We start from the raw sequence: 22,190 nt of genomic DNA on the forward strand, positions 1-22,190 counted from the left end.
AAAAAAACAAACAAAACAGAACAGGAACATCCAGCCCCAAATCCCCCCTTCCCACGCAAAAAAACCAAACAAAACGGAACAGGAACAACGACCCCCAAATCCCCCCTCCCCACGCAAAAAAACAAACAAAACAGAACAGGAACATCCACCCCCAAATCCCCCCTCCCCACACAAAAAAACAAACAAAACAGAACAGGAACATCCACCCCCAAATCCCCCCTCCCCACGCAAAAAAAACAAACAAAACAGAACAGGAACATCCGCCCCCAAATCCCCCCTCCCCACACAAAAAAACAAACAAAACAGAACAGGAACAACGACCCCCAAATCCCCCCTCCCCACGCAAAAAAACAAACAAAACAGAACAGGACCATCCACCCCCAAATCCCCCCTCCCCACACAAAAAAACAAACAAAACGGAACAGGAACATCCACCCCCAAATCCCCCCTCCCCACGCAAAAAACCAAACAAAACGGAACAGGAACAACGACCCCCAAATCCCCCCTCCCCACGCAAAAAAACAAACAAAACAGAACAGGAACATCCACCCCCAAATCCCCCCTCCCCACACAAAAAAACAAACAAAACGGAACAGGAACATCCACCCCCAAATCCCCCCTCCCCACGCAAAAAACCAAACAAAACGGAACAGGAACAACGACCCCCAAATCCCCCCTCCCCACACAAAAAAACAAACAAAACGGAACAGGAACATCCACCCCCAAATCCCCCCTCCCCACACAAAAAAACAAACAAAACGGAACAGGAACATCCACCCCCAAATCCCCCCTCCCCACGCAAAAAACCAAACAAAACGGAACAGGAACAACGACCCCCCAAATCCCCCCTCCCCACGCAAAAAAACAAACAAAACAGAACAGGAACATCCACCCCCAAATCCCCCCTGCCCACGCAAAAAAACAAACAAAACGGAACAGGAACATCCACCCCCAAATCCCCCCTCCCCACGCAAAAAAACAAACAAAACAGAACAGGAACATCCACCCCCAAATCCCCCCTCCCCACACAAAAAACCAAACAAAACAGAACAGGAACATCCACCCCCAAATCCCCCCTCCCCACGCAAAAAAACAAACAAAACGGAACAGGAACATCCACCCCCAAATCCCCCCTCCCCACGCAAAAAAAACAAACAAAACAGAACAGGAACATCCACCCCCAAATCCCCCCTCCCCACGCAAAAAAACAAACAAAACGGAACAGGAACAACGACCCTCCCACACAAAGGCTGAACAAAATAGATCAGGCACATTTTCCTCCAAATTCCCCTCCCTGTGCAAGTGGAAAACAGTGAACAATGAGGCTGATATCAACTCTAGTCCAAGTCCACATCCAAAACGCAGAAAACCTGGGGACACTCCCCAGGCCCAGTGGCAGACCGGCTTTCGAAAGCTTGCACCTGCTCCCCACCTGCTTTGAAAAGCTCGTAACCATCTCGATGTTGTGTAAAAGGTTGATCTTTGGTTACCTTCAATCAAATTGCCACCAGATATTCAACAACTCGCTAGTTTGCATCAGTTGTAAGATCCCACTAGATACCCAAAGTAACAATATTAAGTGCTTTTCCATTGCTGGTTGAAGAATATCATATAAATTATAAATAAAGTATCCGATTCAGGGTTCCTTAAGGTTGTTATAACTGGGGGTGGTAACAGAGAAAAATCCCACTACCTATTAAATGCTCCCAGTGGGTAGTAAGCCCGGTGGAACTGTTTCTACTGAAAGGAGAAGGGGTAAAGGTGAATTACTGGTGCCCTAAAACCAGTCGCTTCGGGCAGATGGGGCTCATCAGCCCTGGTTGGCTGATCTAGGGGAAGGAAAACTCGAATCTCAAACTTCTCCTGATTGGGAAGGCTTCGGGAGTAATCTGCTAGGGAGAATCCAGGATTCAGTCCCTATGGCAGTCCTACAGTGACGTCAGCGCTGACTGGCTACTCCTGTGATGCTGCTGGAGTCAAACTGTATTGGTTTCTGCCCATGCTTTGAGTTCATCAGGTGTGTGGAGAGGGGGAGCTTGCTCTCCACACCGTACTGCCCTGACTTGCGTATCTGGACAGCTAGGGTGCAACTTCCATGGTCGACCCACACCAACGGAGGCCTCAGATCGCATTCAGAGCTTTGCAATAGTTTTATTTTTCTTATACATCTGTTGAGGACCTCAGCTGTTTAGGGTCAACCATGGAACAATATCTTGGGCTCTCCATTTCCAAGACGGACCATGAATGCTGCATCCCAGCTGTCTACATGATACACAAGCCAGGGCAGTGCGATATGATCAGAACTTTCCTTCTCCTAGATGAGCTGCCAGCCACAGCTGATCAGCCCCATCTGCCCAAAGCAACTGGTTTTAAAATGGCAGTAACCCGTCTTGGCCCCTTCTCCTGTCAGTAGAAACGGTTCTGCCAGGCTTCGTAGCTAAGCCACACGTGAAGGTCAGGAGCTGGACTTGGTCGTCAGAGGCTATTTGAGATACACGCCATTGGGAGAATTTAATAGTTAGTGAGAGCTTGTCCCCATTACCACCCCCAGCTATGACAACCATAAGGTTGTTACATTATATTTAACATATAATACTATCTATAACCTGTTAAAACATAAATAAGTATTGAGTGTATATTAAAATAATTAGTACAGCTGCCCAAAAATAAAACGTAACCAGCTATCTAACAGAGACAGTGGAGGGTGGAGGCCTCAGAGGTAAATGAAAGACACAGTTGGGCCCCGAGGAGAGGAGGGTTGAGAACCATTGTTAAAAATTGCAATAGTCTTTAGTGTCACAAACAGGAGGAAATGTGCAGACGCTGGAAATCCCAGTAACACACACAATGCTGGAGGAACTCAGCAGGCCAGGCAGCATCTATGGAAAAGAGTAAACAGTCCACATTTCGGGCCGAGACCTTCATCAAGTGTATAGTGTGCTGGTGGAGCAGCCTGGTTTCCCGGTGGCGTTACGCTGCCCTCATCCAGAGAGTTTCCAACCTGCTTCTCAGAATCAGGTTCATTATCACTGACATAGAGCATGACATTTTTGTTTTAGGGCAGTGGTACGGTGTAATGCATTAAAAAATTACTATAAATTACAATAAAAATATATATTAATGCTACCTTGGCTTAAGTGTCTACAACCAGGGTTCAATATCAACACTTAAGAGAAGTTTGGATAGGTATCTGGATGGGAGCGATTTTGATGTAACTAGGCAGATTTGATGGGCTAAGAGGCCTTTTTCTCTTCTCTATGTCTCTAAGAGGTGACTGTCCCATTGACCATTCATTCCATAGGGTGATGGTCGCTGATAGTTAATAATCGGGTTATTACTGTCACACCTACCGAGGCTTGGTGAACAGCTTTGATCTGCTTGCCATGCACAGAGATTATACCATCACATCAGTGCTGGTTCTGAGGCTGGTTTCAGTGATGAGCTCAGTTGAGACATGGGTTAAGGTAGGCTTTTATTGGTTGGAAGAAAGCACAAGCAGCAAGTGACCATCACACAACATCCTGGAGACTGAGGAAGAGTCTGTGGCTCCAATCGCCTTTATACAGGGGTCCGTGGGAGGAGCCACAGGTGCAGTCAGCGGGGGGGGGGGGGGGGGCGTGTCCAGACAGATATATGTAGTTCACCACAGGTCCGTGGACTCCGACTGTCCTGACCGCGACTCTTTGCTCTCTTCCAGCTGAAGTCCCAGCTATTGGGACTCGTGCTGAGAACTCAACGGCTTAATGAGACCCTGGGCTCCGTCTCCGACGCTCTTGGCTGCCTGTCCTTCCCTCAGCTCGAATCCCTGCCGCCGGAGTCCGTGCAGAGCGCCATGCCAATCCTCGGAGCAGTCAGTGGCTGGAGCCCCGGCCAAGCAGTCATCCTGGCCGACAAGATCGTCGGGGATGGCGGTGAGGTGAGGGGGAAGGGGTCAGGGTGATTGTGTGTGGACCCGCTCACAGGGAGGAGAAGATCCACCAGCTTGTTCAAACCAACCCGCGGGGGACTTCAGTGAGTCTGACAGTGTCTGTGGAGGCAGAGGGATGGTCAACACCCTACAAGGCTGAGAGTGCAGATGAGAGAAAGTTGGTGTCGAGAGATAAGAACGTTTTGATAGGGTTCATTTTTGTCACATGTACGGAGGTACAGTGAGAATTCAAAATTTGAATTGGTTTATTTTTGTCACGTACCCAGATCGGGAAAAACTTCAGACCATTACACAGTGTGATGATGTTCAAAGTTCAAAATAAATTTATTATCAAAGTACATGTATACAAAAGGTAGTGGATTCAGCCCAGTACATCACGGGTAAAGCCCTCCCAACCATTGAGCACATCTGCATGAAACACTGTCATAGGGAAGCAGCGTCCGTCACCAGGGATCCTCACCACCCAGGCCTTGCTCTTTCTCATTACTGCCTTCAGGTAGAAGGTACAGGTGCCTGAGGACTCACAGCACCAGGTTCAGGAACAGTTACCACCCCTCAACCATCAGGCTCTTGAACAAAGGGGATAACTTCACTCACTTGCCCATTCATTGAGAAGTTCCCACAGCCAATGATCTCATTTTAGGGACTTTTTATCTCATTATCTCATGTTCTTGTTAATTATTGCTATTTACTTATAATTGCATTTACACAGTTTGTTGTCTTCTGCAGTCTGGTTGATCTTTCATTGATCTGTTATAATTATGTTCTAAAGATTTGTTGAGTATGCCCGCAGGAAAATGAACCTCTGGGCTGTAGGTGGTGACATGTATGTACTTCAATAGTAAAGTTTACTTTGAACTTTGAACTTCTGAACTTTGTCACCATATACCATCCTGAGATTCATTTTCTTGTGGGCATTCATGGTAAATACTAAGAAACATGATAAATAATGGAAGACAACACACAAAGATGGACAAACAACCAATGTGCAAACAACAACACATAGTGCAGACACAAAAAAGAAAAAACAAAATAATAATAATAAATAATTACTGAGAACAGGAGTTGTAGAGTCCTTGGAAGTGAGTCCATAGTTTGTGGAATCAGTTCAGAATTGAAATTAAGTGAAGTTATCCCCTTTGGTTCAGGAGTCTGATGGTTGAGGGGTAATAACTGTTCCTGAACCTGGTGGTGTGGGTCCTGAGGCTCCTGTACCTCCTTCCTGATGGCAGCAGTGAGAAGAGAGTGTGGCCTGGGTGGAGGGTGTCCCCAATGATGGATGCTGCTTTCCTGGGACAACGCTCTGTGAAGATGTGCTCAGTGGTGGGGAGGACTTGGCTTGTGATGGACTGGGCTGTAGCCACCACTTTTGAGGTAGAACAAGGAAATCGATAACAATGCAGAATAAAATATAATGGTAACGGAGAAAGTGCAGTTCAGGTAGACAATAAGGTGCAAGACTGTAACGAGGGAGACTGTGAGGTCAGGAGTCCATCCTATCCCATTAGGGAGTCATTCAAGTCTCTTAACTGTGGGGTAGAAGCTGTCTTTGAGCCTGGTGGGACGTGCTTTCAGGCTTTTGTATCTTCTGCCTGATGGGAGGGGGAGAAGAGAGCATGTCTGGGTGGGTGGGGGCTGCTTTACTGAGGCAGCGAGAAGTGGAGGGGAGGCTAGTTTTCCGTAATGTGCTAAACTGTCTGCTAGGGGTCAGCATGGTCCCAATGGCCTGAATGGCCTCCTGCAGAGGGGTGGGATTGGTGTGATGTTAATGGCTATGTGTATTCACCGCCCCCCTTATTCCTGCAGCAGTTGACACTGTCTCTGCTGAGGCAGATGGGATCTGTGGTGCCTGGGCTCGGTGCCAACATTCTGTACAACACCCAGGCTGGTGAGCTGGCACAGGCCCTGCGGGGAGTCCTGACCGAGCATGGAGACCAGCTCTCCATCGCCCAGCGGCTGGCTATCGTCTCCCAGGTAACCAGCACTTCAGGGTGGGGGGGGGGGTTCAGGAGAGGGGGAGGGGTCATGAAGGGAATGGAATGAGGGGGAGAATGGGGAGGGAGCGGGAGGTGGGGATGGGATGTGGTGTTGGAACAGGATGGGGAGAGAATTGGGGAGGTGGGATTCTTCTGGTCTGAGCCTCCTCCACTCCCCAACACCCTCTCCACATCCATTCTATCCTGACCTTTCAACATTCCGTACATCTCAATGAAATCTCCCCCCGCCATTCTTCTAAATTCCCATGAATACAGGCCCAGAGCCATCAAACACTTCTCATTCATTAACCGTTTCATTCTCGTGAACCTCCTGTGGACCCTCTACAATACCAGCCTTGATAAGGGGCCCAAGTACTCCAAGTGCGGTCTGACCGATTCTTTATAAACCCTCAGCGCTGCATCCTTGCTGACACTGCATTTGCCTTCCTTACCAGTTGCAAGTTAATGTTTAGGTCCTAGTGACACTGTGCGGGGAGGAAGATGCTGGATCGGTTTCCCAAACAGACTGCCAAAGCCTCAGGGCCGGAACATTTCCAGCGAGAACCATATCCGCATCGGATTCCCAATGCGCGGTTCACTGGCCGCGCCGCACGCTGCTGTGGATGGCTCCAGAGTCAGAATCAGAACCAGGTTCATTATCACTGACATCTTGTTGTGAAATCTGTGGTTTGCGGCCGCAGTACACTGCAGTACATAAAAACCTACCAGTTATATAGGAAATATAAAAAATAGTAGTACAGATAGAGCAAAAAGTTAGGGTTCACAGACCGTTCAGAAATCTGATGGCAAGGGGAAGAAGCTGTTCCTAAATCGTTGAGTGTGTGTCTTCAGACTCCTGTGCCCCTCCCTGATGGTGGCAGTGAGAAGAGAGGGCATGTCCTGGGTGCTGAAGGTCCATAACAATGGCTGTTGGCTTCTTGGGGTTTCGCCATTTGAAGATGTTCTCGGTGGGGAGGCCAGTGCTCACAATGGAGCTGGCAGAGGTTACAACCCTCTGCAGCTCTTTCCGATCCTGTGCATTGGAGCCTCCTAGAACAGGGGACATTTAGGGGGAGTAGATTTAGGACGGAGATGAGGAGGAACTGCTTTTCCCAGAGTGTGGTGAATCTGTGGAATTCTCTGCCCAATGAAGCAGTGGAGGCTACCTCAGTAAATATATTTAAGACAAAGTTGGATAAATTTTAGCATAGTAGAGGAATTAAGGGTTATGGGGGAAAGGCAGGTAGATGGAAATGGTCATGTAACACTTGCCCAACAGGCTGGTAAATGTCTAGGGGAAAAAAGGAACAGCCACTCACCAACCCTGCCTCCCGTATACGCAGGTGTTGTGGGAATCAAGTTAATGCCGCGTCGCACACACAATATCAAACTCACACCAGATACCGTTATGGAATATACTTTAGAGATTTTACTAAAACTAAATGAGTACTACCAATACAGTATATATGAAGGAAAAAGAAAATAAAGTAAAAGGCGCCAAACTTATCAGAGTTCAGTCGGTTTAGTGCACATCGTTGGAGCTCAACCATTGAACCATTCGACCCCTCGTCGCTTTCCTCCGACCTCCACGCCCTTGCACCTGGGACCACCCTGGTGGTCCACCGAGCAGTGCAGCACGTGTCTACCTTCCTCGGCGTCTTCTTCCTGACTCCTCGAAAAGACTGCGAAAACCCCCAAGCTCCCAGACCCACAAGACAAAATAACATCCCCCCATTGGTTAACAAATGAATACAATCCCCGTTATCAGCAATTCTAAAGCTAAACAACTGCGAGAGAAAGCACTTCTCATAACAAAGAAGCATTCCTACTCTTAACAAAACAAAGAAGCCATTTTGATTAACATACTCAGTACATTGTACAGTCAGATCAGCCATGATCTTATTGAATGGCAGAGCAGGCTTGACGGGCCGGATGGCCGACCCCTGCTCCTATTTCTTTTTTTTTGGTGAGCAAATGTACATTTTATTTGAATGAAGTGTTTTAGTACAAGGCTAAAATAAACAAATAGTTCCATTATACCTCATGAAAAAAGTTAAAGGCTAAGCACTGCCACAGATCACTGAAAATTGATGGTTCAGGCTCCAACCTGGGCAAAAGCCTCAGGTAACTTGGAAACGTACGATTACACAAATCATCTTGAGATTTGGATTTTGCCACCTTCATAGCAACATACCAATGGAAAAAAGACTGAGCAGCCACCGTAGGAATGTTCTCATCACATTGTTCCACAGTGAAGAATGCGAACAGTAACACTCTGTGATCCTTTTGATTCCGTTTGTTGTATGACATCGTAGCCTTCTACCACACGGCCAAACACAACATGCTTTCCATCCAACCAATTAGTTTTGTCAGTACAGATAAAAAATTGTGATCCATTTGTATTGGGCCCAGCATTTGCCATCGATAGTGTTCCTGGTCCTTCATGTTTGAGTATGAAGTTCTCATCTGGAAATTTGTTCCCATAGATGGATTTGCCCCCTGTGCCATTGCCTTTTGTGAAATCTCCACCTTGGCACAGAAAGCCAGGAATTACTCGGTGAAAAATCGATCCCTTAACCCCGTCACCCTCTGGCTTGGTACAAAGCACACGGAAGTTCTCTGCAGTTTTTGGAACAACATCGCTCCTTAGCTCGAATACAATGCAGCCCCCTGGCTGCTTATCAAAACCAGTGTTGAAGAAGACACGAGGGTTGCCCATTCTCTTTTCTCTCACCACTTACTGCTGACCTAACTGAGCACACTGCTAGGAGTGCTAATTCCCCCTGCTCCTATTTCTGATGTTCTTAACTGACATGTGGCTGTTGTGTTTTTACTGTTTATTGTTATGTTTATTATTTAGTGTTGTGTTTGTTATGTTATGTTTGCACTGCTCCTGGGAAATGCTGTCTCATTCTGCCCTGCAGAGCTGATGTATGGTTAGAATGACAATAAAGTTTTTGAATCTGAATCTTTATGAGCCTCCATACAAGATGGTGATGCGACCAGTCGGAATGCTCTACATCGGTAGAAATTGGGGGACACACGGAATATTCTCAAACACCTGATGAAATACAGCTACCAAAGTGTACCACAATCTCATCACCATGAGCAATGACAATGAATTTCTACTCTGTTCTTCATCAGTATGGTGGTACCAGCGTAGACCTTCAGAGATGTTGACATCCAGCAACTTGAAACTGCTCACCCTTCCCACTGCTGATCACTTGATGACTGTTGTGTGTTCTCCCTGGCTTCTCCTTCCTGGGAATGGGACCCACCCTCTCCAGAAATGCTCCTGTGCCAGTCAGGGATGTAGAGGTGTTTGTCCCACACTTCTAAGAGTCGTTCCCAGGGACACACACTAAATCATCAGCCCTGTGAATGATTCCTCCTGGTCTGAAACTTTATTTGTCACATTGAAGCATACAGAGACATGTGTCGTTTGCATCGATGACCAGCACAGTCTGAGGATGTGCCGGGGGCAGCCCACGAGAGTCATCTCACTTCCGGCACCAACACAGCACGCTCACAACTCACAAACCCTAACCTGGACTGTGGGAGAAAACTGGAGCACCCGGGGAAACGTACGTTGTCACGGGAAGGCCAGACTGCATTGTGGAGCCTGGATCAGTAGGTCAGACTGAATCACGGTGTCTGGATCAGCAGGTCAGACCGAATCACGGTGTCTGGATCAGCAGGTCGGACTGAATCACGGTGTCTGGATCAGCAGGTGAGACTGAACCACGGTGTCTGGATCAGCAGGTCGGACTGAATCATGGTGTCTGGATCAGCAGGTCGGACTGAATCACGGTGTCTGGATCAGCCGGTCGGACTGAATCACGGTGTCTGGATCAGCCGGTCGGACTGAATCACGGTGTCTGGATCAGCAGGTGAGACTGAATCATGGTGTCTGGATCAGCAGGTCGGACTGAATCACGGTGTCTGGATCAGCCAGTCAGACTGAATCACGGTGTCTGGATCAGCAGGTCGGACTGAATCACGGTGTCTGGATCAGCCGGTCGGACCGAATCACGGTGTCTGGATCAGCAGGTCGGACCGAATCACGGTGTCTGGATCAGCAGGTCGGACCGAATCACGGTGTCTGGATCAGCAGGTCAGACTGAATCACGGTGTCTGGATCAGCAGGTCGGACTGAATCACGGTGTCTGGATCAGCCAGTCGGACTGAATCACGGTGTCTGGATCAGCAGGTCGGACTGAATCACGGTGTCTGGATCAGCAGGTGAGACTGAATCACGGTGTCTGGATCAGCAGGTCGGACTGAATCACGGTGTCTGGATCAGCCGGTGAGACTGAATCATGGTGTCTGGATCAGCAGGTCGGACTGAATCACGGTGTCTGGATCAGCAGGTCGGACTGAATCACGGTGTCTGGATCAGCAGGTCGGACTGAATCACGGTGTCTTGATCAGCAGGTCGGACTGAATCACGGTGTCTGGATCAGCAGGTCAGACTGAATCACGGTGTCTGGATCAGCAGGTGAGACTGAATCACGGTGTCTGGATCAGCCAGTGAGACTGAATCACGGTGTCTGGATCAGCAGGTCGGACCGAATCACGGTGTCTGGATCAGCAGGTCGGACCGAATCACGGTGTCTGGATCGGCAGGTCGGACCGAATCACGGTGTCTGGATCGGCAGGTCGGACCGAATCACGGTGTCTGGATCGGCAGGTCGGACCGAATCACGGTGTCTGGATCGGCAGGTCGGACCGAATCACGGTGTCTGGATCGGCAGGTCGGACCGAATCACGGTGTCTGGATCAGCAGGTCAGACTGCATCGTGGAGGGAAATGGGGAGTCGACATTTCAGGTCAGGACTCCGGCTGAAGGGTCTCAACCTGAAACGTGGACTCTCCAATTCCCTCCATAGCTGCTGTTCGCTCGATGCATTAAGTTCTGCCAGTGGTTTGTGTGATACTCCAGGTCCCAGATTCTGCAGTCAGTCTCTTGTGTCTCAGGGGATGAGCAGAGATGGTAATTGGAACCTGCAGTTTATGGGGACGATTCGAATTGTAGAGTCATGAAACACTACAGCACAGAAGCACGTCCTTCGACCCATTAAGTCCATGCTGACCTGACCTTCCTTGGCATCACACATACAACACTACAGCAATCAGGATCAGAAAAAACTGAATTACAGTTAAATTAAATACATAGTGCAAAAATAGAAATAAAAAAGTGGTGAGGTAGTGTTCGTGGGTTCGATGCCCATTCAAAAATCAGATGGCAGAGGGGAAGAAGCTGTTCCTGAATCATTGAGTGTGTGTCTTCAGGCTCCTGACCTGAACTCAGCAGGTCAGGCAGCATCTGTGGAAATGAATAGGTTTCGGGCTGAGACTCTTCTACAGGAAAGGAAAGAGGGAAGACACCAGAATGAAAAGGTAGGGCGAGGGGCAGGAGGATAGCAGGAAGGTGATAGGTAGCGGGTCTGGGTGAGCACACAGTCGAAGAGTTGGAGAGCAGCAGAGATCACAGAGGGAGGGTCTCACTGATGAGAAGATTTAAACTTCTTCAGGGTAGGTTAAAGAAGCTGACCTTCCTAGTGTAACGCAGACACTCTTCACTGTATGTTTTGATGTATATGTGATAAATAAGCCTGTTTCTCGATCTGAATGAACAAATCATTTGCTGAAGGGCCTGTCCATATGAAAAACCTCAATGGGTTTAAAGTCACCAGGCCTCCGTTAACAAGAGCTGCTGGAAACAGTGAGAGCTCACCGTGGGGGGAAGGAGTTGTCATGGACACTAAAAGCAGTGAAAAGTATTTGTTTGTGTGTCTTCCAGGTGGATCATTTCACAAGTACATCGGGGTGGTACTAAACCAGAACACAGAGTCCCGCAACTGGTCATCTAGTCCATACTGATTGATCTCTTGCCTAGTCCCACCTACTTGCACACAGACCCCGGCCCTCCATACCCCCGACTTCAATGTTGAAATCAAACCCACATCCAGCACTTCCTCTGGCAGCTCGTTCCACACTCTCAGCACCCTCTGAGTGAAGAATTTCCCCCTCATGTTCCTCTTGAACATTTCACCTTTCACCCTTAGCCCATGACCTTTAGTTCTCGTCTCACCCAACCTGAGGGGAAAAAGCCTGCTTGCTGTCATCCTGTCTGTACCCCTCACGTTCTGAGACTTCATTTTGTCGCAGCTGCAGGTTTATTCGGATATGAAGTTTATTTATTTATTTGTTTAGTGATTCAGCATGATAACACATCCAAACAAGCCCGTGATGCCCAATTTCACTCTTGTCCAGTTCGTTGTCACTTAACTATATACACATGTACCGTTAAACGAGATGACGTTTCTCTGGACCAGGGTGTAAAGCACACTAGTACTGTACACATAACACACAATAACTTAGGGAAGTAAGAATTAAGTCCACAAATGAATTACGCATAGATAAACAAAGTGAAGTGTATAAATTAAATATTGTCAGGTACAGTACTAATTATCCGGTGACAATTCAAATGTGATGCGGCTGGGAGTTCAGAAGCCTAATGGCCTGAGGGAAGAAACTGTTTCCTATCCGGACTGTTCTTGTCTTTATGCATCAGTGTCTCTTGTCTGCTGGTAGAAGGTTAAAGAGGACGCTGGATGGACGAGTGGGATCTTTGATCATACTAATGGCCCTGTATACACAGCACTCCTGGTAAATGTCCCCTGTGATCCTCTCGGCCATTTTCACAGTCCTGATGTGACCAATTAACCTACTAACCCATACTTCTTTGGAATGTGGGAGAAAATCAGAGCACCCCGAGGAAACCCACTCGGTCATGGGGAGAACGTACAAACTCCTTACAGACAGAGGCAGGAGTTGAACCCTGGTCACTGTGCTGTAATAGTGTTACAGTAACCAATATTTCATAAAAGTGTTTTTTTTTTGTCCTCAGATCTGACTATTTATGCTCCCATTCCCAGATTGCAGATTCCAGGAATGTGTCGGCCTTGCTGGACCTCTTGGATGGTCCCTTCTTAAAGGAGCTGCCCCTGCAGGGCCTGCTTCCACTGGAGAGCTACAACATCAGCCACCTTGAGCGGAAGGAGCTGAGGAGAAGTCAGGTTTGTCTTACCTCCTTCCAGCTGCTCATTTCTTCACATCGGATTCCAGCATCTGCGGATCTTGTGCCACACGCACAGAGAGCAATTCAGACAGACAGACAGACATACTTTATTGATCCCGAGGGAAATTGGGTTTCGTTACAGCTGCACCAACCAAGAATAGTGAAGAAATATAGCAATATAAAACCATAAATAATTAAATAATAACAAGTTAATCATGCCCAGTGGAAATAAGTCCAGGACCAGCCTATTGGCTCAGGGTGTCTGACACTCCGAGGGAGGAGTTGTAAAGTTTGATGGCCACAGGCAGGAATGACTTCCTATGACGCTCAGTGTTACAACTCGGTGGAATGAGTCTCTGGCTGAATGTACTCCTGTGCCTAACCAGTACATTGTGGAGTGGATGGGAGTCATTGTCCAAGATGGCATGCAACTTGGACAGCATCCTCTTTTCAGACACCACCGTCAGAGAGTTCAGTTCCACCCCCACAACATCACTGGCCTTACGAATGAGTTTGTTGATTCTGTTGGTGTCTGCTACCCTCAGCCTTCTGCCCCAGCACACAACAGCAAACATGATAGCACTGGCTACCACAGACTCGTAGAACATCCTCAGCATCATCCGGCAGATGTTAAAGGACCTGTCTCCTCAGGAAATAGAGACGGCTCTGACCCTTCTTGTAGACAGCCTCAGTGTTCTTTGACCAGTCCAGTTTGTTGTCAATTCGTATCCCCAGGTATTTGTAATCCTCCACCATGTCCACACTGACCCCTTGGATGGAAACAGGGTTCGCCGGTGCCTTAGCCCTCCTCAGGTCCATCACCAGCTCCTTAGTCTTTTTCACATTAAGCTGCAGATGATTCTGCTCGCACCATGTGACAAAGTTTCCCACCGTAGCCCTGTACTCAGCCTCATCTCCCTTGCTGATGCATCCAACTATGGCAGAGTCATCAGAAAACTTCTGAAGATGGCAAGACTCTGTGTTGTAGTTGAGGTCCGAGGTGTAGATGGTGAAGAGAAAGGAAGACAGGACAGTCCCCTGTGGAGCCCCAGTGCTGCTGACCACTCTGTCTGACACACAGTGTTGCAAGTGCACGTACTGTGGTCTGCCAGTCAGGTAATCAATAATCCATGACACCAGGGAAGCATCCACCTACATCACTGTCAGCTTCTCACCCAGCAGAGCAGGGCGGATGGTGTTGAACGCACTGGAGAAGTCAAAAAACATGACCATCACAGTGCTCGCCGGCTTGTCCAGGTGGACGTAGACACGGTTCAGCAGGTAGACGATGGCATCCTCAACTCCTAGTCGGGGCTGATAGGCGAACTGGAGGGGGTCTATGTGTGGCCTAACCATAGGCCGGAGCTGCTCTAGAACAAGTCTCTCCAGGGTCTTCATGATGTGGAAGGTCAATGCCACTGGTCTGTAGTCATTGGATGAAAGGTCTCTGCCACACACCCCTCCATAGATGCTGCCTGACTTCAGCCAGGATCAGCCTTATTATCGTTGATGTGCCATGAAATTTGTTGTTTTGTGGCAGCAATACAGAGCCATAGATAAAATCACTATAACTTACAATAATATACCTACAGTACTGTGCAAAAAAGTCTGAGGTCGCTGTATACAGCTAGGGAGCCTAAGACTTTTGCACCGACTGTATTTGTCAATGTGGAGCGGAGAGCGAGTTTGTAAATCTGGTGGGAGCAAAGGATGTTGGGAATGGTGAGTGTAGGGTGGCAGAGAAGGAGTGAGGGACCGGGGGGTGGCAGAGAAGGAGTGCCAGGGGCAGGGGTGGCGTGTGCAGACACACCCAACCCTGAGAAATCAGGTAAGTTCATTTGATTCCAAACAATTGGTTTATTGATCATTACAGAATATCTCTCTGGTGCTTCCCACTCCCTCCCGTCTCCCTTCCCCCTTTCCCCAACCATGATTCCCCTCTCCCTGTCCTGTGTTGGTTGTTGATGTAAACAACGCATTTCACCGTGTGTCTCTTACACATAGCAAAGAAAGCTAATCTAATCCGTGGCGTTCTCTGAGGGGCACGTGTGTGGGAGCGGGTAAAGCCCAGGGAGTTGTCCTATCCCCCTGAGCTCTTACGGTGGCTGCACCAAGCTTCAGTGTGCCACCCCTCCCCGACCCCCCACAGGTGACATTATAACTGTCAGAAATCCAGATTCAGATTCAGTTTATTGTCATTTAGAAACCACAAATGCAATGCAGTTAAAAAATCAGACAACATTCCCCCAGAATGATATCACAAAAGCATATGACAAAACAGACTACACCAGAAAATCCACATAATGTTTGGCAATCCCCAATCCAGCATCCGGAGAGGCTGCTGCGTATTAATATCGAGCTACCGTCTAGCGCGTTCCCTAGAAAGGAGCTCCAAATCCACCAGGCAAAAACAAGACCAAAAACTAAAGCTACAAGACCTGCACAAAACCAGCCCTAATTGCTGGGTCAGGCTGCTGCAGGAATGGGTTTGTGGGCACCCAGTACAGGGGGGGGCTGGTTGCCCGTGTGACCTCCTGGCCTGGCCAAGAGGGCCATTTGAGGGTCCGGACAGCAGCTGTTGAGGGCTCTGCCTGGGCCGAATGCCTACTCCCCTTCCAGGGCTATGGTTGTGCCCGGTGTCCTTGCTCAGGAGCATGCAATCCCAATGGGTTCAGTGGGGATTGCTGGGAAGGGTGGGCCCTCCAGGGAATTGAGTACATTATAATTGTATTTTCATTTGGATTCATTAACAATATTGTAACTCCTAAGCTTTGTAGGTCTTTTGTATTTGAATGAAGTTTTGTATGTTTGTAACAAAAACAAGGAAGGGAGGGGAAGGAACGTGATGGTGCTCCCTTTCTGTCATATTCAGCTATGACTTTCCCTGTCACCCACAGGCTCTGTTCCTGTACCACCTGGCATCAGACACACTGCCCATCCAGGAAATTATCCGGTAAGGAGCACGTGGGAACTTAATTTTCCAATAATTGGTCCCTGGAAAGGTCTCCTTTGGTTCAGATAAGGAAGTGTTCAAAAATGGGTCTTCCTCACAAGTCACTCTCCCTTTGAATATTTTGCTCCCTCTCTCACTCACTGTGGTAAACTATGTATACCTGTCTGGACACACCCCTCTGCTGACTGCTCCTGTGGCTCCTTCCACAGACCCCTGGATAAAGGTGATTAGGGCACTGCTCCTCCCTCAGTCTTCAACATGGTCGTGCCCGTTTTCGCTGTTAATAAAAGCCTATCATTGTGGTGAACTACATATACCTGTCTGGACATGCCCCCTGCTGACTGCTCCTGTGGCCCCTCCCACTGACTGTGGCTCCTCCCACAGACCCCGGTATAAAGGCGATTGAGGCCTAAGCCCGGCCTCTAGTCTCCAGGATGTAGTATGGTGGTCAACTACTGCTTGTTCTTTCTTCCAGTAATAAAAGCCGATATCTCGCCTTCACGTCTCAGAGAGAGTTATTGATGGTGCATCAATCATTTTGTACTCTACTTCCAGTCTCCTAGAGTTATTGATAGCACATCACTCACTCTCCTCCCTCTCTCTCTCTCTGTCTCTCCCTTTGTTTGTGTGTCTGTCTGACTCTGTCTCTCTCAGTTTCTCCCTCTCTCTCTCGGCTTTCTCTGCTACTCTCCTCCTCTTTTTATTCTCCATTTCTCTCTATATAAACTCTTCTTCCCTCTCTCTACACCCTTTCCTCTATCCATCTCCTTCTATCCCATTCCCTTTAACTATCTCTCGTCTCTCTTTCTCTATTCCTCACACTCTATCCATCCCTCCCTCTCGCTAACCATCCTGCCCTCTCTATCTCTCTCTCTCCCTCTCTTCCTCTCTCTCCTTCTCTCTCCCCCTCTTCCTCTCTGTCTCTCTCCCCCTTTCACTCTCTCTTTATCTTCCTTCTCCCATTCTCATTTGCATCAGATTTCCCAGTGAAAGCTCCTGCTGTCTTCCTGGGAGAATGTTTGCATTGGAGGTCCCTCTGACAGGACAGACCCTCCTTTTCAGTCATGCTGCTCTGTCCATTCTCCCCCCCCCCCCCACAGTTTCTGGGAGCTTGCTGTGGCTGGGGTGAGGCCTCCCTCCCCCCATCGATATAGACCCTGGCTTTGTCACCCTTCACTGCTTCTGCTTCTGTCTGCCTGCACAGATTCGGGGAGCTGGCAAGGGGCCTGACCTGCAGCCACCTCCGTTCCCTGGAGCGGCCCACCTTCCTCCGGCTTCGTGCCCTCTTCCAGGAGAGCCTCGCCCTGCTGTCACCCCACCAGGTAAGCGGCGCTACCAAGAGGCAGCGGTCACTATTCCCGGGACACTCGAGTCTCCTCCTGACCAATGACGTCACTCCTGTCCCATTGGATTGGTGGCGGCCAGCGTGCGCACAGCCAGATCCAACAAGATGGAAACCTGGGCAGCGTAATGCTTTGACATTGCCAGCAGCCCGGGTTCGGTTCCCACCGCTGTCTGTGAGGAGTTTGTAGGTCCTCCCCGTGGCCGGATGGGTTTCCTCCGGGTGCTCCGGTCTCCTCCCACAGTCCAGACACATGCCGGATTGGTTTGGTGGGTTGTGAGTGTGTTATGTTGGTACCAGGAGGAAAGAGGCACTTGTGGGCTGCCCCCAGCACATCCTCAGACTGTGTTGGAAGTTAATGCAATCAATGCCTTTCACTGTGTGTTTCAATGTACATATGACGAATAAAGACACTTGGACAGGTGCATGGATCGGAAAGGTTCGGAGGGACACGGGCGTGGGACGAGCTTACTCCTCGGTCGGTATTGGAACTGTAGGGCTGAGGGGCTTGTTTCCTTGCTGAGCTACTTCCTGAAGCCACCTGATGGTGAGAGCCCTGACCAGTGTGGTTGACCAGGTAGACACCATTCCTGAGATCCCACCCAGTGGAGTGAGATTGTTCAGCCCGTCAACCCTGTGCTGGTGTATGAGAGTTGCTGGTTGGTCCTTCATTCGCAATGGTTTCTCGTCAGGCTGCTGCCCCAGAGGGCTAGAGGTAATGTTGGGTGGGGGGTGCCAAAAGCTGGTGTTTGTAGAAGCCCTTTGTCTCTCTCGGTGATACTAGCCCCCTCAGTAACTCCGACAACGCATACTTCCTCGGCGGTGCCTGTCCGTAACATGTTGCTCCTGTCCGTCCAGCTGAACTGCCTGGCCTGGAGGTTTCTGCGGCTGGAACCCGACTCACTGCCTCCTCTCCTGCTCGCCACCCTGCCGTGAGTAGCCGCTGCCCGGGGAGCAGGGAGGGTGAGGATGGCTGGGGCTGTAGGCTGGAGTGGTGTGGGTGGGGTCGGTGTGGTGGCTTTGTGGGAGGGTGGGTCGGGTGGGTGGAGATGGAGTTGGGATGTGGCTGCGGCCGTGGGGGGGGGGGGGGTTGTTGCTTGGCTGAGATTGACGTGGGCGGGGGTGGGTGATGGTGGGTGTGCAGACGTGGGTGGTGTGTGGTGTGTATGAGTGTGTATACTGGGCACTGTGGAAGCATAGCGGTTAGTGCATTACTGTTACAGCATGGAGGGTCAGAGTTCGGAGTTCAATTCCAATGTCCTCCGCAAGAAATCACTGTACATCCACCCCAAGGAACGCGTGGGTTTTCCCGGTACTCTGGTTCCCTCCCACATTCCAAGGATGTCCCAGTCATTGCAAACAAGAGAAAATCTGCAGTGCTGGATATCTGAGCAACACACACAAAGTGCTGGAAGTACTCAGGTAGCATCTATGGAAAAGAGTAAACAGTTGACCTTTCTTTCGTCCTTTCATCAGGACGTGTAAATTAGGTTGGGGTTCAATTAGTATTGTCCTGGGCTGCCGGGGCAATATGGCTGGAGGGGCTTATTCTGCGTTGTATCGCTCTGTGTGTCGGTGGAATTGGGGTCGGTATACGTGGGGGTGTGTGTCTGTGGAATTGGGGTCGGTATATGTGGGGGGTGTGTGTCTGTGGGTTTGGGGTCGGTATATGTGGGTGTGTGTCTGTGGAATTGGGATGGGTATACGTGGGGGTGTGTGTCTGGAATTGGGGTCGGTATACGTGGGGGGGTGTGTCTGTGGAATTGGGATGGGTATACGTGGGGGTGTGTGTCTGTGGAATTGGGATGGGTATACGTGGGGGTGTGTGTGGAATTGGGGTCGGTATATGTGGGTGTGTGTGTCTGTGGAATTGGGATGGGTATACGTGGGGGGGGGTGTCTGTGGAATTGGGGTCGGTATATGTGGGGGGTGTGTGTCTGTGGAATTGGGATGGGTATATGTGGGGGTGTGTGTCTGTGGAATTGGGATGGGTATACGTGGGGGTGTGTGTCTGGAATTGGGGTCAGTATATGTGGGGGGTGTGTGTCTGTGGGTTTGGGGTCGGTATATGTGGGGGGTGTGTGTCTGTGGAATTGGGGTCAGTATATGTGGGGGGTGTGTGTCTGTGGGTTTGGGGTCGGTATATGTGGGTGTGTGTCTGTGGAATTGGGATGGGTATCCGTGGGGGTGTGTGTCTGTGGGTTTGGGGTCGGTATATGTGGGGGGTGTGTGTCTGTGGAATTGGGATGGGTATACGTGGGGGTGTGTGTCTGTGGAATTGGGATGGGTATATGTGGGGGTGTGTGTCTGTGGAATTGGGGTCAGTATATGTGGGGGGTGTGTGTCTGTGGGTTTGGGGTCGGTATATGTGGGTGTGTGTCTGTGGAATTGGGATGGGTATACGTGGGGGTGTGTGTCTGTGGAATTGGGGTCGGTATACGTGGGGGTGTGTGTCTGGAATTGGGATGGGTATACGTGGGGGTGTGTGTCTGTGGAATTGGGGTCGGTATATGTGGGTGTGTGTGTCTGTGGGTTTGGGGTCGGTATATGTGGGGGGTGTGTGTGCTGGTGGAGATTGTGTGGCCGAGTGGTGGGAGTGTGTGGGCCATGGGTTTGGTGGGGGGCAGCCGGGGAGCAACCTCCCATTGTGACCTGTTTCTCCTCTGCCCAGGGCTGGGGTCCTGGCCACGAGCCCGCCCTCTGTCTGCCGGCCGCTGTTAGCGGCACTGTCTGAAGCGGATTTGTCGTCAATCATTCCCGACCCGGCAAAGAGGGCGGTGGTAGTCAGCAGAGCAGAGCGCTGCCTGGTGAGTCTGGCGCTGAGTGGGAGATCCGCTAACTGACCCACTCACCACAACCCTCCCCGCACAACTCCCTGCCCCCCGAGGCAGATATCCCACCTCCATTCCCCGCTGACAGACACCCGCCAACAAGAGGAACAGAAAGCAGTATAGAACAGGAACTGGGCCTGCTGCCCACAGTGCATGTGCTAACCACCAGTGCAGAAAGAAGAACAGAACAAGGAGGTAGGGTTCGTGGATTAAACCCTGGGTGTGGGTCTTTAGGCTCTTGTACCTTGACCGTGACGGTAGCAATGAGGAAGCCATGTCTTGGGTAGTGAGGGTCCTTAGTGACGGACGCCGCTCTCATCCTCGATGGTGGGGTGGGTGGTGCCTGTCGTGGAGCTGACTGACTCTACAATCCTCTTGTGAACCTGTACGTTGGAGCCTCCAGACCAGAATGGTGGCGCATCTCCTGAAAGTTGCGAGAGTCTTTGGTGGCAAACCACGTCTTCTCAAACTCCGGATGGAATACAGCCACTGGCATCCCCTCCTCGTGATTGTGTCAATATGTCAGACCCAGGACAGATCCTCGGCAATGTCAACACCAAAGATCCTGAATCTACTCGCCCTTTCCACTGCTGATCCCTCGATGAGGATTGGTGTGTGTTTCCTTGGCTTCCCCTTCCTGAAACCCACAATCAGTTCCAACAGTGTGAATGGGCGTTTAGTCGTGTGCTGAAGGACCTGTTCCCGTGCTGAAGGACCTGTTCCCGTGCTGAAGGACCTGTTCCTGTGCTGTACGGCACGACAACTCTTCTACTCAACATCAGTAAGACCAAGGAATTGGACTTGGGGAAGTTGAGGGAACACACACCAGTCCTCATTGAGGGGTCCGTGGTGGAAAGGGGAGCAGTTTAACGCTCTTGGTGTCAACATCTCTGAAGATCTACCATATCCTGGGCCCAACATGTTCATGGAATTAAGAAGAAGGCGCACCACCAGCTAATGTATATCTCATTAGGAATTTGAGGAGATTTGGTATGTCACCAGAGACTCTAGCAAATTTCTACAGATGTACTGTGGAGAACAGTCTGACTGGCTGTATCACTGTCTGGTACGGAGAGGCCACTGCACAGAATCAGAAAAAACTGTGGAAAGTTGCAAACACAGTCAACTCGGTCACGGGCCCTAGGACACCTTCAAAAGCTGATACCTCAAAAAGGCAGCTTCTGTCATTAAGGACCCCCCATCCCCCAGGACATGCCCTCTCCTCAATGCTCCCATCAGGGAGGAGGTACAGGAGCCTGAAGGAGCACACACAACATTTTAGGAATAGATTCTTCCCCTCTGCCTTCAGATTTCTGAATGGACAATGGACCCATGAACACTACTCAGTATTTTTGCTCCCTTTTTGCACTACTTATTTGATTTAATTTTTAATATATTTTTGTTATTGTAATGTTGTAAATGTTTTAATGTATTGCATTATACTGCTACCACAAAACAACAAATTCCATCACATTTATCAGTGATATTAAACCTGAGGTTCCTTAAGGTTGTCATGGGGATAACCTATTAAATGTTCCCAATGACGTGCATCTCAAACAGCCTCTGACATGCACATCCAGCTCCTGGCCTTCACGTGCGGCTTAGCTACTAAGCCCAGCGAAACCGTTTCTACCGACAGGAGAAGGCGCAAAGGCGGATTACTGGCGCCATGAAACTAGTCACTTTGGGCAGATGGGGCATATCAGCCGTGGTTGGCAGCTCATCTAGGAGAAGGAAATCTCTGATCTCAAACCTCCGCTGCCTTGTGGCTATACACACCCACTGGGAAGGCTTTGGGAGTGAACCCCGAGGGAAAAATCCAGAGCTGGAGTCCCTCAGGCAATCCTACATTGAGTTCGATGCGGACTGGCAATTCCTGCGATGCTGCTGGTATCGTTCCTTTAGATCCACCAGCTGTGTAGAGAGGGGGAGTCTGCTGCATGGGCAACAGCTTGCCCTCCGTATCGCACTGTCCTGGCTGGCATATCAACAGCTTGCTCCCCGTATCACACTGTCCTGGCTGGCGTAACAACAGCTTGCCCTCCGTATCGCACTGTCCTGGCTGGCATATCAACA

At 49.7% G+C, this 22,190-nt stretch overlaps 1 protein-coding gene and 1 pseudogene across 1 annotated transcript in view; one reads left to right on the forward strand and one right to left on the reverse strand.

Moving 5' to 3' along the window:
• Positions 1-22,190, forward strand: part of LOC140735276 (otoancorin-like) — a 70,547-nt gene that overhangs the window by 14,760 nt on the left and 33,597 nt on the right. The window contains exons 9-15 of the mRNA XM_073060144.1: positions 3,698-3,916; positions 5,735-5,902; positions 12,846-12,986; positions 15,886-15,941; positions 17,146-17,263; positions 18,142-18,215; positions 19,955-20,090. Of these exons, the coding sequence (XP_072916245.1) occupies positions 3,698-3,916; positions 5,735-5,902; positions 12,846-12,986; positions 15,886-15,941; positions 17,146-17,263; positions 18,142-18,215; positions 19,955-20,090 (912 nt within the window). The remainder of the gene's footprint in view (positions 1-3,697; positions 3,917-5,734; positions 5,903-12,845; positions 12,987-15,885; positions 15,942-17,145; positions 17,264-18,141; positions 18,216-19,954; positions 20,091-22,190) is intronic.
• Positions 8,141-8,623, reverse strand: LOC140735213 (peptidyl-prolyl cis-trans isomerase F, mitochondrial pseudogene; annotated as a pseudogene).

Source organism: Hemitrygon akajei, chromosome 11 (assembly GCF_048418815.1).
Source record: "Hemitrygon akajei chromosome 11, sHemAka1.3, whole genome shotgun sequence".
In the NCBI taxonomy this organism is placed as follows: Eukaryota; Metazoa; Chordata; class Chondrichthyes; order Myliobatiformes; family Dasyatidae; genus Hemitrygon; species Hemitrygon akajei.